This window comes from Haemorhous mexicanus, chromosome 29 (genome assembly GCF_027477595.1).
Source record: "Haemorhous mexicanus isolate bHaeMex1 chromosome 29, bHaeMex1.pri, whole genome shotgun sequence".
Taxonomy (NCBI): domain Eukaryota; kingdom Metazoa; phylum Chordata; class Aves; order Passeriformes; family Fringillidae; genus Haemorhous; species Haemorhous mexicanus.
Genome location: NC_082369.1, coordinates 4,862,242 through 4,876,220, shown reverse-complemented (window position 1 = coordinate 4,876,220; position 13,979 = coordinate 4,862,242). Strand labels below are relative to the sequence as shown.

Sequence of the window (13,979 nt, the reverse complement as noted above, 5' to 3'; positions counted from 1 at the left end):
GGGGGTCACATTTCCTTTTAATTGATCAGAACCATTTCTCCACCTCCATTTGTCCTGTTCCATCTGTACAGCTGGGGAGTAGAACAGAGACAGGCTGGGAGTTCTGCATCCACACTGGGATTCCTGCAAAACACAAAGTGAGGTCAGGTTAGAGCGGGGTGGGCTCGGCTGGGCCACGGATCCCAACCCCAGGGCTTGGCCCCACTCCAGCTGTGCAACTGCTGTGAGTAAACACGAGCCACCAGCTCTCCAGGATCAAAGAGCACCTGGATCAGAGATCAGGAAAGAGCAGGAGCTGCTGCCCTCCTGTGCTCCAGGCTGAGCCCGTTGGAGGCTGTCAGTGACTCACAGCCCTGCTCAGCACACACTGCCGCAATTCCCGGCTGCCAGCACGTGGGAAGGGAAGGGATGAGGCACAGTCTGTGCAGAGCAGAGCAAAAAGAGGCCACAAGGTAAGAGCCTGGCCTCACCTCCCCTGAGACTGAAGCTGTTTGTCTTCAGTGGGAGTGTGTGTGGCAGAGATCACGTGCTGCTCTCCCTGTGAGGCCCAGCATCCCCACTCTGCCCCCAGATATGGCCAGTCCCAGTGGGGACCTGGGGAACCAGTGAGGCTCCAGCAGTGAGCACAGCTCCCAGTCTGTCCCAGCACCATCCACCCACCCTTGTCAGGGCTGAACTCCAGTGTCACAGCCCAACCCCCAGGCCCCATTGCCACCTAGCAGCTCCAGGTCAGCCCTGGGCTGAGGACCCCCATGAGCCTCTCCCCGAGCTGAGGCCTGACCCTGGCAAGGGACAGCTGTGGTCAGTGCTCCCCAAAAGCAAGGCAGATCCCCTCACCCAGCCCAGCAGGCCCTAGAGCAGGTCTGGATGCTCAGCTAGGCCACAGGTAAACCTCACCTGGATTTACTCCAGAGCCTTTACCAGGGCTTCGTTAGCTTCTACCTTAATCTGAGCTTCTGCTTTAGCAGCTTCATCAGATGCTGCTGCCATCTCTGACACAGCTTTCTCCAGGTTGGATTTCGCAGTCTGGACATGAGGGCACAAAGAATGTGTGTCATTGGGAGACACTGCAGGAGGGGGGACTGTCCTTCCCTCCCTCCTCTGCAGCCACTGGTCCTTCATATGGATGCCAAGGACCCACTGACTTGTGAGCCTCACAGAGCTACAGACACAGCTGTGCTGGCCCCAGACACTTTATCAGCAGGGAAAAGCTGTTCTAGAGGTGAGGACAAGGTCAGTGTCTGCCTTGTGGGAGATGTCTTTCTGTGGGAAATGGTGTGGAGATTTATGACTGCAGAGCTCCCTCTCTCCAGAGAATTCACCAAGGAGGAGCCCCAAGCCTCTGATCCCAAAATGTAGTGGGGGTGTAGATACAACCGTGGTTCTGGGCACAAGGACCCCAGAGAAGAGAAGGGGAGCAATTTCCCCCTAGGGAGGGAGCCCAAGGCTGATGAAAACTCTGGGTACTCACAGCCAGATCCAGCATGTCCATGGTCACTGCCTCCTCTGCCAGCACCTGCACCGTGGAGTCGGCGTGGACAGTGACAGAGCCGCTGCTCACTGTGAGGCACAACATGGGGTGTGGCTCAGCCAGGGCTGCCAGGGGGATCAGCCCTGGCATTCCTACCACCCTTTCCCAGAACAAACCCTCAGCCCCCTCCTGTCACATTTCCAGCATTCAGGGACTCGGCTCCCACCCCAAGGCAAGCTGGAGCAAGGGATGGTCCCAGAAAACCTGAGCAGAACCAAGACCTGACCCCAGCCCACGGCTCCCACATCAGCTTCCAGCAGCCCCTGGCAGGCTGGGAAAGCAGAAATCCCTGGAAGTGCACCAGGCCACACCTGGATGGGCAGAGCCTCCCTTGTGAAAGCGCCAAGAACACCATCCCCACGCACACCTTTCCTCCCCAGCTCCTCCTGCCTCGCTCACCAAAATACTTGGTGGCCGTCCCATCCTCAGCATGGACTGTGACAACGCCCGGCCGGAGCACCTGGAGCGTGGGGACGTGGGATGCCAGGATGCCAAAGGAGCCGGTCAGCGTGGGCACATCCACCTGCTTCACGTTGGCACCGTTGTAGAACACCTACATGGATGAACAGAGCAAAAAGGAGCAGTCACCAGGGATGGGGGGATGGAGAGCCCAGGGAAGAGCCCATCCCAAGGGAGCAGCCCAGCTCCCAGCTGGTTCAGCACGTCCAGGTGTGCCCAGGCCAGGCTGCACCTGCACAGGGTGGGACAGGAGCCGGGCTCCAGAGGAGAGGTCCTGGCAAAGGCAGCGGAGAAGCGTTCCCAGCTCCCAGGGGCATGGCGGGGAGGCGGCACATGGAGACACAGAGTCGGGAGTGGGCGAGAGGCGCCGGCACAGCCGGGAGCAGCCTGGGAAGCGCGTGGGGAGCCCTGAGCTGCTGTCCCCGCTCCGGCCCACGCTGCCGGGCTGTCCCTGTCCCCAGCGCCAGCCCGCGCCCTGCCCCGGGGACAGCCCCGGCCGGGCCCGGCGGGGGCGGACCGGCCGTGTCCCGCTCCAGGACGCTGCGGCGGGGCCGGGCCTGGCAGGCACAGCGGGTCCGGCAGCGCGGCTGGAAGGGCTGGACCGGCCTCGGGCAGGCCCGGGAGCGCCCGGGCCAGGCGGGCAAGGCCCGAGGTCAGGGCCAAGGTCAGCCCGGGGACAGCCCTGTGAGAGCCCGGCCGTGCCCCGGGAACCGCAGAGCCCCCGGGAGCGGACAGCCCCGCGGGGGCGGCAGCACCGGCCGTGGCCCGCCCGCCCCGAGCCCTCGGGAGACACCGGGCGAGGCGGGGGCGGGGGCACCGGGACCGGGGCGGCGGCGGGCCTACCTGTGTGGGTGAGGCGAAGGTGAAGGCCATGGCAGCGGGGCCGCCGGCGGGATCGGCATAGCCGCGGGTGGGGGGCAGCGGCAGCGAGGGGCGGGCGAGGCGGAGGAAGCGGCGGGCGCAGAACATCGCGGCCATGGCGGCAGCGGCGGCAGAGGCGGCGGCGCGGGGCAGGCCGGGACGGCACCGGACCACAGCTCCCGACGCACCCCGCGCGCCGCCCGGCGGGGGAAAAGCACGCTGCACCGCCTGGCCTTATGGGAGTTGTAGTCTCCGCGGCCGGCCGAGTGCCGTGGTGCTGGACGGGGGGTCCGCTCCGCCTCCGCACCCAGGGGCAGCCGCGCCCCCGGCCCCGGTCCGGCCGTGCCCCAGCGGCTCGGGGTGGGCACAGGGATGCAGGTAGAGCTGTGGGACAGGCAGGCGTGCAGGCAGGGATGCAGGCAGGGATCCAAGAAGCGCTGGTGCAGGCAGGGATGCAGGCAGGGATGCAGGTAGGAGTGGTGCGGGCAGGACTGGTACAGACAGCTGAGAGGGCAGGAGTGGAGGCAGGGCTGGTGTAGGCAAGGGTGATGCAGGCAGGGATGCAAGCAGGAGTGCTGTCAGGGCTGGAGCAGGCAGCGGTGTAGTCAGGGCTGGAGCAGGCAGGAATAAAAGCAGCGGTGCAGGCAGAGGTACGGGAAGGGGCGCAGGCAGGGCTCGCAGGCAGGACTGTGGGGCAGGCAGAGGAGCAGGGGGTACAGGCAGGGCTGGTGCAGGCAGAGCTGGGGCAGCCCCTGTCCCCACGTGACGCCCGCGCCGCGCGGGGGCGGCTCCGGTTCATTCATAAATCCCGGGGCCGCCCCGCCGCACCGAGCGCAGCGGCGGCGATGGAGCCCCGGTCTCGGTTGTAGGTGAGTGTCTGGTTCCGCCGCCTCGCGACAGCCCCTATCGCGACACAGGGAGCCGGCCCGGCCGAGGGGAGACCATCACTCCCTATCGCGCGTGGAGGTCCCGGGGGCTCCTGCCTCGCTGTCACCAGCCCTGTCGGCAGCCCTGTCACCAGCTCTGCCTGCATCCCTTATTCCTGCCTGTCCCACATCCCTGCTCGCATCCCTCATCCTCCATCTCTGTCTCCATCCCTGCCCCACATTCCTGCCTGCATCCCGCATCCCTGCCTGCATCCCGCATCCCTGCCTCCATCCCCGCCCCACATTCCTGACTGCATCCCGATTACCGGGCTGAAGCGCGGGGCTGCAGTCTCAGGGGGCAGAGCGGGTCCCCCCCACGGCCCCAGCCCAGCCCCGGTCCAGCCGGACCCCGTGGGTCGCACACACGCGTGGGGCGCAGCACCGGCCCGCCCCCCGCACCCCTTCCCACGTGCGGAGGCGCGGCACCACCGGGATCCCCCGGCCCCGAGCCCCCGCCCCGGGCACTGGCGGCGACCGCGGGTCCCGCCCCGTGTCCCCCCCGGGGGGGACAGCCCGGGAACCGGCCCCCTCCTCCAGACAATGGCCGTCCTGTTCCTGTCGGGTCGCCATGGAGACGGGATTCCTCCATGATGGGGAACAGGAGGGACATTCTTCCCGCTCCCCCCGGCCCCCCGCTCCCACCGCCTCGGGCCTGAGGGTGCCCCACAGGGATCCCGCCCGTGGGGCGTCCATCCCACGTGGAGCCGCAGCCCCCTCGCTCGGGGTCCCCCCATGTGGTCGGAAGCGGGACCCCCCCACACGCCCTTAGCCTTTCTTGGGGCTCTCAGGGTGGGTCCCCTCACCTCGTGCTGCATCCCACCAGCTTGGAGAGGCGTGAGGGCCGGTGTAGGCAGGGGGTTCTCTGCCTCGGAGGCCTCCAACAGCCCGATGTCCCTCCAAGGGGTTGATACCCCGACCTATGACAGGACTGCCCTCAGCCATCACTGTCCCTCGCTGCCAGCTGCGACACGGCCACCCCTGCACTGTCCCCACGAGCGACAGTCCCCACCCCTTCACAGGCTCCATTCACATTTTTCACTGACCTAATTTTGAGCGGCTTCCAAGTGCCCACCCCTGCCCGCTCCGGGGGTCTCCGACACAGCATCGCCCACCCAGCCCTGGCTTAGCCCCCTCAGCAGCCTGGGGACACACGGAGGGGACACACGAGGGGATGCACGGCCTCGCAGCGGGAGCTGGATCTTGGAAGCCCTCGGGAAGGGCCAGACACGCGGGAGGGTGATGAGGTCCCTGACGGGTCCCCAAAGGCCACGGAGGAGGGGAGTGGGACCCCAGTCCGGGCTGCTCTCGGTCCTCAGGAGCTCGGCCCGGCCCCTCGGTGTCCCCCCCCGCGCGGACAGCCCGGTGACGGAACCGCTCTCGGGATGACTCACGAGCGTCACCCGTCGCGCTCCGGCGACACCCACGCCACGAGCTGTGGGGCGGCCACTGCCCCCCGTCCCTGCCGGGAGCCCCCAGCGCGGCTCCCCCCGGGCTTCCGCGGGCAGGGGGTCCCCCGGCGGCGGGGCTGGGGCTGCGTTTGGCTCCCGGTGACGCCAGCGCGGTGTAATCCCGGACCTGGGGCAGGGATTTCACCCCCCCGGGCCAGCTCTGGCCACCGGCACTAGCCACCGTTTGGGGGCTCCGGCCCTAGCCGGGCGTGGGGACCGTGGCCGCTCTTCGGGGGGCCGGGGGTTGTGCCCACGCGAGTCCGGGGACTGTGAGGGGCTCCCTGGGGAGGGGCAGCGGTTCTGCCCTCTCCTCCCCATCCCTCCATCCCTGCTTCGCTCCTGACCACACCCTCCATCCCTTCATCCTTCCCCTGAACACACCCTCCCTTCATCCCTCCATCCCGGTCCCTCCCTCCATCTCTCCATCCCGGTCCCTCCCTCCCGGTCCCTCCCGGCAGCTCCGCACCGCGGTGCCGGGCAGGGGCCGGGCAGGAGCCGCCGCCGCCGCCCCCGGCCCGGCCCCGCCGTCCCGGCCGGTGCCTCCCTCTGTCTCCCCCCGCCCCAGGACACGCTCGGGCCGGGACAGACCATGAGCGATGACCCAACACCCTGGGACAACGCGACGGAGAGCGCCACGGTGAGTGCTGCCTGTCCCTGCCTGCCCCTGCCTGCCTCCGGCGCCCCTCCCCGAGCCGCCAGGCTGGGGGTCCCACGGGAGGGGGGATGGCTGTTCGGAGCTGTGGGCTTCTCGCGGCTGCCGTGGGGCTGGCGTCTGCGCTCGGGTGGGGACGGCAGCAGCCCCGCTGTCACCCCCTGCTCTGCCAGTGTTGGGAGCGGGTGACAGTTCTCAGTGCTCTGGGATGCTCTGCGTGCTGGGGGTCCGGGGGCCTGGGCGCTGCTGCTGGATCAGCCCCTCGCCTCCGGGCAGGGGGAGCGAGCACCGACCCCCGCGGTGGGGCAGGGTTGGGGGTCCTGTCGCCGTCCCCATCCCCAAGCCCGTTCCCACTCCCACTCGGCGCGGGGGCCGCGGGTGGCTCAGCCTCCCCGGTTGCCGTTGCCGTGGTGCAGGCAGGGCCCGGGGGCGGCGGGGGGTGGGGGGCGCGGCGGCTCCGGGGGCAGCGCTGGCGTCAGCGCGGCGGGGGCAGGTATGGGGTGGGCTGGGGCCCCCCAGCGCGTCCCCGAGGCTCAGCCCCTCGGCCCCGGGCAGGCGGTGCCCGGCGAGGTGTCCCCTCAGGATGGGTACGTGCTGCTCCTCGCCCTGCTCTCCATCTTCATCGGGGGCACGCTGGTCCTGCTCTCGGGCATCCTGATCATCTGCCGCCGCTGCTGCGAGGCTGACCGCCGGCACTCCAGGTGGGCGAGGGGTGACCACGCCACTGTCCCCGGGGTGTGTGGTACCGCACGGAGGGTCGGGGAGACTGGTCCGGGCACCTCTGACCCTCCTCCCCCCGCAGAGCCAGCGATGACCCCGAGAAAACCAACACCACTTACCTGGATGACTCGCAGCAGGCGCAGGGTGAGTGACCTGAGTGCTGTGCTGATTCCCCCCAGCTGCATCCCAAGTTCTGGGGAGGGGGGTGAGGCAGCTCCTCGGCCCTCTCCTCTCAAGGGGAGCAGTGACCACCACACACCCCTTGTGCCCTCCATTGTCCATCCCTGGCTGTGGAGCAGGACTGGCAGCTGGGAGCAGGGAATTCCAGGCTGGCATTGAGGCCATGAGTGCAACAAGTTTGCCAAGCCTCAGCTGGGGAAGTTGGGGTACACCACGGTGGGGGGAGCTGGTTGCTGACCCCCTTCTCTGCAGATATCACTGGCAAAGCGGAGGACCCTGAGTGCCTGTCGTCCTCCAGCTACCGGGATGCAGAGAGTGAGAGGTTCCTGTCCTCCAGCTCCTCCACTGCCCGGCGCGTCTCCTTCAACGAGGCCGCGCTCTTTGACCAGGGCAAGAAGACCCAGGAGAAGGGGAGGAGGTGAAGCTCTGGGCTGAGGGGGGGACACAGGGTTGGGGCTGCCCCTCCTGACCCAGCTGTCCCACAGGTACACACTGACAGAGGGGGATTTCCACCACCTGAAGAATGCGCGCCTGACTCACCTGCACCTCCCGCCGCCTGCCCTCAAGATTGTCACCATCCACGAGTGTGAGTCCAGCGAGAACAGCCTGGCCATGACCCCCCGCCTGCCCCCGCCCAAGCCCGGTCTTGCCATTTTCCAGGTGAGCCCTCAGTGCCTGAGGGACAGATGGGACATCCAGGCCTCCTGCAGCACCCCAGGGAGGCACTGCTGGGCCCAGGGTGGGAATCTCAGGGCATTGCTGGAAATAGAGACAGGAGGTCCAGTCCTGGGGTGCAGGGGCCCCTCCTTGTCCCCAGCCTCGTGCAGACCCCCTGAGCGTGCTCTGCTTTGCAGCCCCCCGCGGGGGCCCTGCCCCGGCCAGTGCTCCCCAGCCATGCCGTGGGCCCCAGCTCTGCCCTGCCTGGGGACACCTACAACTCCACCGTGGACACCAGCTTCACAGAGGCCAGCCCGTCCGCCTCCTCCGACTCCGGGGAGGGGCCTTCGGTGAGTGCTGGGGCGGGGGGCCGGGACTGGGCAGGGGAAGGGGCTCCCAGCCTGCACAGCCCCAAGGGTCCTGTCCTGCTCCCTCCCTGCTCCCCCAGATCCCATCCCTGCCCCCTCGCTCTGTGCCAGGGCTTAGAAAGAGACATGGGCATCCAGCTAGAAACAGGCTCTGCCCCCCCGCCCCCGCCTGGTCCCTGCCCCGGGGGACATTTGTGCATCTGCTGCAGCCCAGCTCTGCGGAGCGGACAAAGGAGCCGAATGGGATGCGGGGGGGCTGGGGAGGCATGCTTGAGTCCGAGCGGGCACTCACGGCCCCCCCGTACCCCCAGTTCACAGCAGCACCCAGGAGTGGGAAGGCGGCTGGGGCAGGCAGTGCCGGCCCCGGGGAGCCCCCCCCGACCCCCCCCCCAGGGCACCGTCCTGCAGTTCTTCACCCGCCTGCGTCGCCACGCCAGCCTGGACGGGGCCAGCCCCTACTTCAGGATCAAGAAGTGGAAGCTGGAGAGCACCCAGCGGGCGTCCAGCCTGGACACCAGAGGTGGGGGTCAGCGGGGGCCCCGCTGGGCTGTGCAGGGTGGGTGGACACGTGTGGGTGGGGGGCTGCTGGTGCCGGTTGGGTTGTCCCCCCAGCCCTGCCCTGCGCCCCCCAGGATCCCCCAAGCGTCGGCAGTTTCAGAGGCAGCGGGCGGCCAGCGAGAGCATGGACCAGGAGGACCGGGACCCCCATCAGACCGACATCATCCAGTACATTGCCCACACGGACGACGTGTCCTTCCACCCCGCGGGGGGCCCCTTCCTGCCCTCCCCCGCCAGCCCCCCACCCTCTCTCGGCAGGTATTTTTCAGTAGATAAGAGGGGACGGGGATGGGTGAGCCGGGCACCGGGAAGGCACCGAGGGACCCTGCGCTGCCCTGGGCATGGGGGGCTCCCACCTCTGAGGCTCTGGTGGGGCAACCGGGTCTGGGGTGAGGGGTCTGCGGGGGGCTGATGAGGGGGAGGTTGGGTTGGGGCATGGGCATGGTGGTGGCAACAGCATGGAGGACCGGGTGGTACCATGGCGCCGCTGTGGAGCCTGCAGGGCTGGGCTGGCACATCCCTGCCCGCCGCCTGCGGGGTCTGTCCCTGACGTGACACCGGGGTGCTGCCCGCAGGCTAGAGCCAGGCGAGGGGGGCGCGGGCAGCCCCGGCGAGTCCAGCGTGCCCGAGCAGCCCAGTGCCTACCACGACATCTGGAGCCTGCGCGCCTCGCTGGAGCTGTACGCGGCCTCCGAGCGCAGCAACGACCAGGACTCGGTGCGCAGCGACGGAGGGGACAGCGTGTCCTCCACCAGCGGCGTGCCCCCCTGCCCCTCTCCTTCCCTGGATGAGCCTGAAGGCCCCGAGGAGAAGTTCTGGGGTCGGCCCAAAGCGGAGGAGTCGGAGCCCGGCACACGCAAGCTGCTGCAGATGGACAGTGGCTACGCCTCCATCGAGGCGCCCAGCCGGGGGGGCGAGGAGGGCCCCCCCAAGGACCAGACAGCCTCCGAGAAGCGCATTTGCTTCACCAGCGCCGGGCGGAAAGGAACCATCTTCGAGAGCTTTGAGGGCCGGGAGCCGGAGGAGGAGGAAGATGAGGAAGAGGAGGAGGGGGGGAGCACGACCCTGGGCGCAGCGGGTGGGGGACACCTCCGTCCCCACAGCCCCCTGGCCTGGTCCCCGTATGGGCAGATGTTCCCGGGGCGGGAGGGGCTGCCCCGGCGGGACTACAGCATCGACGAGAAGACGGACGCGCTGTTCAACGCCTTCGTGCGCCACGACCCCCAGTTCGACGAGTCCCCGCTGCGGGGGAAGCACCGCTCCCGCACCCACCTGCGCAAGCAGTGGCAGCACACGAAGCAGTTCAGCGACCCCGGCGTGCGGTACCCGGCGCTGGAGCGGCACCGGACGCCCCTACGCCGCGGCGACAGCGCCAACTACCCCCTGGACTCCCGGTTCCACAGCCCCCTGCCCCGCATCGTCAGCGCCGGCGACGAGGAGGCAGCAGAGGCGTCCGATGGGGTCCCTCCTGCCCCGGCGCTGCCTGACCCCGAGATCCAGGTGATCGTGGAGGAGCCCGGAGAGGCAGCCCCCGAGCCCAAGGCTGGCTCTGAGCCCCCTGAGGACGATGACTGCCCCGGCCCCGGGAGGTGCTTGGGGCTGGGCTCCGGCTCGGAGCTGATGGACAAGATCGCCGGCGGCCTGGAGGAGCGGCTCTATGGGCACCTGAGGAAAGCGGCGGAGAGAGAGACCCCCGAGTGCACGGTGGCCGTGGCGGCCAGTGATACCTCCCCCGACCACAGCACGGTCTAGGCCCAGCATGAGGGGGAGAGACCCCGGCACAGGGGGGCTCGGCCCCCAGCAGCGTTCAGGGCTTCATCCCCTCCTGCTGCCGGCACCGGGTGCGGGAAGGGGGTCCCGGCCCAGGCCAGGAGGGCACGTGGGGTCCCCTGGCTGTAACCTCAGCCCGGGGGTCCGGTAGCGTGGGGTGGCCGAGCCCCCCGGCTCCCGGGAGTGAGGGCCTGGGCTGGGGGAGCCCCGGGGGTCGGGGCACGGTGGAGAAGCCGAGCGTTGGCCGGGGGTCAGCACTGAGGGACTTTGCTGAAGCCCTCACCCCGCTGAGTCCCCGTAGCACCTTGGCTCTCCCCTCTCTCCGAGGTTTTACAAGCAATAAGCCTCTCATCCGGCCGGGAATGTCCCCGCCAGGAAGGGGCCGGAGCTGGGTGTCCCCGCTCTGGGGGATGCTGTGGTGCCACCCTGGCCAGGGGGCAGTTTGGGGAGGGGCAGTCACCTCGTCAATCCTAAACCCCCTCCCCACAAGGTCTGCAGGGAGCCTGGGATCTAAACTGGAAGCAGGGGGCTTGGGCCAGGGGGATTCTAGAGGGGCTCAAGCTCCTCCTGGGGGGCCCCCAGAGTGGCAACCCAAGGGCTGGGGGGGGGGAAGGATCGGCCCCGGGGACCCCAAAAATACCCCCCGGAGGGGTGAGGGTGCCCGGTGCCTGCCCCTGGTGCTGCCCCCCCGGCCCAGGGTACAGGGTGAGAGCAGAGAGGGGCATCCCCAGCATGTGCTGTGGGTGACCCCCAGTGCCCCCCACCACCCCAGGAGCTCAGTGGGGGCTCAAGGATATTTATTGATTTTTACAGAGGCGGCTGCTGCTCCGTGGGAGGGGCTGGGGGGGTTTTCACTTTTTATTGGGTTTTTATTTGTGTTTCAAAGGATGGGTGAAAAAGAGAAAAAAAGAAACTGCCCCAGCCCAGCCCTGGCTGTGGCACCTGGGACTCGGCAGCGGGGGGGGGACAGGCAGGGCCCCCCCAAACCCCCATTGCATGCGAGTAGAGGCTGGGTTGCCCCTTCCCTCTGTGCAGGCTCTGCCCAAAGCTCTCCCTCCATCACCTCTGCGTTTTTAAGTCTATAAACAAAGGAGAAAAACCAAAACCAACCGTGACATCTCTGAGCTCTTTTCTTACCTTCTGCCCCCCGGGATGGTGCTTGCTGTGGGGTGGGGTGGTGGGGGCAGGGGGGCTCCAGGCCTGGAATTGCCCCACGAGTGTAGGTTTGCCTGGAGGGCTGTGCCCTTCCAAAAGGAAAAGGAGGGGATGGTCATACCCCCAACCTTGCCTGTTGCAGGAGGAAGGACATGAAACCCACCTGCTGTTTTCACTTTATTTTTCTTTAAAAAAGAAAAAAAAAAGGGGGAAGAAAAGCAAAAAAAAAAAAAAAAAAAAGCAGAAAAAAAAAGCCAAGTGGCTGCCACCACCCTGATCCCTTTGGAGCCCAGATTCCTCCCAGGCTCTGAGCCCTTCTTGGGCCCTGTTCCCTTCCGAGCCCCTCTGAGCCCCCGTGCAGCATGCAGGTGTAAGAGAGATTTGCTTTGTTTTAATACCTGTTTTTGCCTTTTTTTTCCTCATCTGGTTTATTTTAACACATCACGATGTGTAGGAATCTCTAAATATACCGCAAATATAAACAAAACAAAAAAACAAACAAAAAATAAAACAAAAAAAAGAGAGGAAAATATATAATATATAACAGTAGTCTAAAACATAAAGTGCACGGCAATGGCTTTGCACGACTCTACACGGCCAGGGGGCCTGGCAGGGGGGAGGGGGAGGGTCCCACCCCCCCGACCCCTCATCCCACCCTTCCCATCGCAAAATTAAAAACAGAATCAGTGTCTTGATTGGCAAAGAGTGATCGTGGGGAAGGGGGCAGCGTCCTGGCAGCCGCAGAGTTCAACTCCCAGGTGTCTGATGGGGAAGGTGTGGCCACTGCAGCTTTGTGTCCTGGCGCTGGCTGGAGCAGGGGGTGCGGGGAGGGAAGGGGGGGCTCCTTGGTTGGTTTCTTCTGGTTTCCTTTTGGATTGCAAGCACAGTCCAGTCCCAGGAGAGAGGCAGAGCTGGGGCAAGGAGGGGGACACAGGCTGGCCCGGGCCCAGGGATGCTGTGGGGAGAACAGAGAGAAGGGGGTTAGGGATGGCAGGGGCTGCCCAATTTGGGGTGCTTGCTCTGCACCTGCATTGCACACTGCCCTGGGACTCCCTCTGGCATCCTGGGATGGGAGCAAGGGGCTTGGGGTCCCTGTGCTGTCCTTGGAAGGTTTTAGGGAGTCCCTCAGCCAGGTGAGCCCAGACCTGCCCAAAGCAAAACCCCTGAGGAGAAAGCACTGCCAAGGAATGTCATTTATGCCAAGGAGAGGAGCATTCCCATCCTTCAAAAGGTTTCTAGGCTAAGGGGGGGAGTGACCCAGCCAGGCTTGGGCAGCCCTCATGGAGCTTCCCCTTCCAGCAGCAGCTGAGCAGGAAGGGGCAGGAGGAGCAGCAGGTCCGGGGAGCCCCATCCCAGGCTCCGGCTGCACTGACTCCCCGCAGGTGACTCACTGCCCCCATGAATTAAAGATGGAGCTGCCACGGGCCTCTGACAGCTGCAGGGGGAGGATCCGGCTTTTATTTCGGGCTTTTTTCACACCACAAAGCTGGTCGTGATCCAGGAGATAACAGAGCTCAGCCCCAGCAGCGCCGTGACGAGCATGAGGCCGGGGGTGGATGAGGCTGAACATGAGTCACTGCTGGCTCCGTTATGAATGAGGAGTGGGAAGGAGGGGACAGAGCTGGGAGCTGGGGAGGAAGGAGCCGGAAGGAGGAGGGGAAGCAGGGAGAGGGCTCAGCTTCCCCTGGAAGTGGCTTGGGCATGGGTGAGAGGGCCGGGGTAGGTCCCATGGGTATCTCCTTGGGGACACCCTGGGGCTTGGCATCTCTCTGTGCTCCCCAAGTCCAGGTAGGTGGTGAGGCTGAGAGCAGGACAGAGGGGTCCTGGTGCCAGGGAATGGGGGTGTAATGGCACAGCCTAGCCACAGCCCAGGAGGGGAGAGAGATCACCACAGCACCTCTCACATGACAGGGCAGACTAGAACGGGCACAGCAGGGCCCTGGGCTCTGCACCCACAGCACCCACCCACAGGGTCTGGAGATCCAGACCCTGGCTACCAGGGACTCTGCAGAGGGACGCTCAGGATCCACTCTACAAAACACCCCTCAACTCCCTCCCTCTGCCCATGGCTGGGGCAGGCTCAGACATCCCCCAGCTCCACGGGGCAGACCCCGGCGTGCCCCAGCAGTACCTGGGCAGAGCTCACTGCTGCTTGCAGGTGGAGAGCTTGCGGATCTTGCTGCTGGCAGAGCAGGCCTTGCGGGAGGGGTTGGAGGAGGCGCTGGCCCGGCGCTCGCCCTTGGCCCTGGCGCTCAGCTGCCCCGGCTCCGTCCCGTTCATGCACACGGCCTTGGGCAGCCCCTTGCCGCGGCTCTGCCCGTTCTGCCCGGCCTCCTCCTCAGGCACCTGTCCTGCAAGGCAACGGCCACGGTCAGGGGGTGGCAGCAGACCCTTCCCAGGGCCCGGCATGGATCCGGCTCCTGTGGGAATTCCCAACCTGTTCCTGCGAGGCCTGGGATGTGCAAGGCTGGGAGCCTGAGACTGTACTGCACCTCCCTCCAGGACTGGTTTGGCCCCTGTTCCCCCAGCACAGACACAGTGTCCCCTCCTCCCTGGACTGTGTGTCCTGCTCCAGACCTCAGGCAGCAGCCCAGCTCCTCTGGGGAGCAGAGGGGCAGCAGTGGTTGAGGTCACCCCTCTTCCTCCTGCCTTCTCTGCAGGTCCCAGCCCCAGGAACCAACCTGGGGGTACCCA

At 66.6% G+C, this 13,979-nt stretch overlaps 3 protein-coding genes across 3 annotated transcripts in view; 1 reads left to right on the top strand and 2 right to left on the bottom strand.

Moving 5' to 3' along the window:
- Nucleotides 1–3,006, bottom strand: ATP5F1D (ATP synthase F1 subunit delta). The gene is made up of 5 exons (XM_059869889.1): nucleotides 2,834–3,006; nucleotides 1,931–2,084; nucleotides 1,472–1,560; nucleotides 898–1,026; nucleotides 1–123 (listed from the first exon to the last, which is right to left on the bottom strand). The coding sequence occupies exons 1-4, from the start codon at nucleotides 2,966–2,968 to the stop codon at nucleotides 904–906; spliced, it is 501 nt and encodes a 166-aa protein (XP_059725872.1). The 5' UTR covers nucleotides 2,969–3,006; the 3' UTR covers nucleotides 1–123; nucleotides 898–903.
- An 87-nt stretch (nucleotides 3,007–3,093) lies between these two features.
- CBARP (CACN subunit beta associated regulatory protein) lies at nucleotides 3,094–11,235 on the top strand. The gene is given in 10 exon segments (XM_059869873.1): nucleotides 3,094–5,862; nucleotides 6,433–6,578; nucleotides 6,680–6,741; nucleotides 7,030–7,195; nucleotides 7,263–7,437; nucleotides 7,632–7,784; nucleotides 8,114–8,185; nucleotides 8,187–8,322; nucleotides 8,435–8,618; nucleotides 8,936–11,235. Coding segments are annotated over 10 exon segments (2,319 nt in total). The 5' UTR covers nucleotides 3,094–5,814; the 3' UTR covers nucleotides 10,113–11,235.
- Nucleotides 11,236–11,686: 451 nt separating this feature from the next.
- The window catches only part of STK11 (serine/threonine kinase 11), a 32,147-nt gene continuing 29,854 nt past the window's right edge, over nucleotides 11,687–13,979 (bottom strand). Inside the window, exons 9-10 of the mRNA XM_059869878.1 lie at nucleotides 13,417–13,636; nucleotides 11,687–12,240 (exon numbers count right to left, since the gene is read on the bottom strand). Of these exons, the coding sequence (XP_059725861.1) occupies nucleotides 13,428–13,636 (209 nt within the window). The 3' untranslated portion in view covers nucleotides 11,687–12,240; nucleotides 13,417–13,427. The remainder of the gene's footprint in view (nucleotides 12,241–13,416; nucleotides 13,637–13,979) is intronic.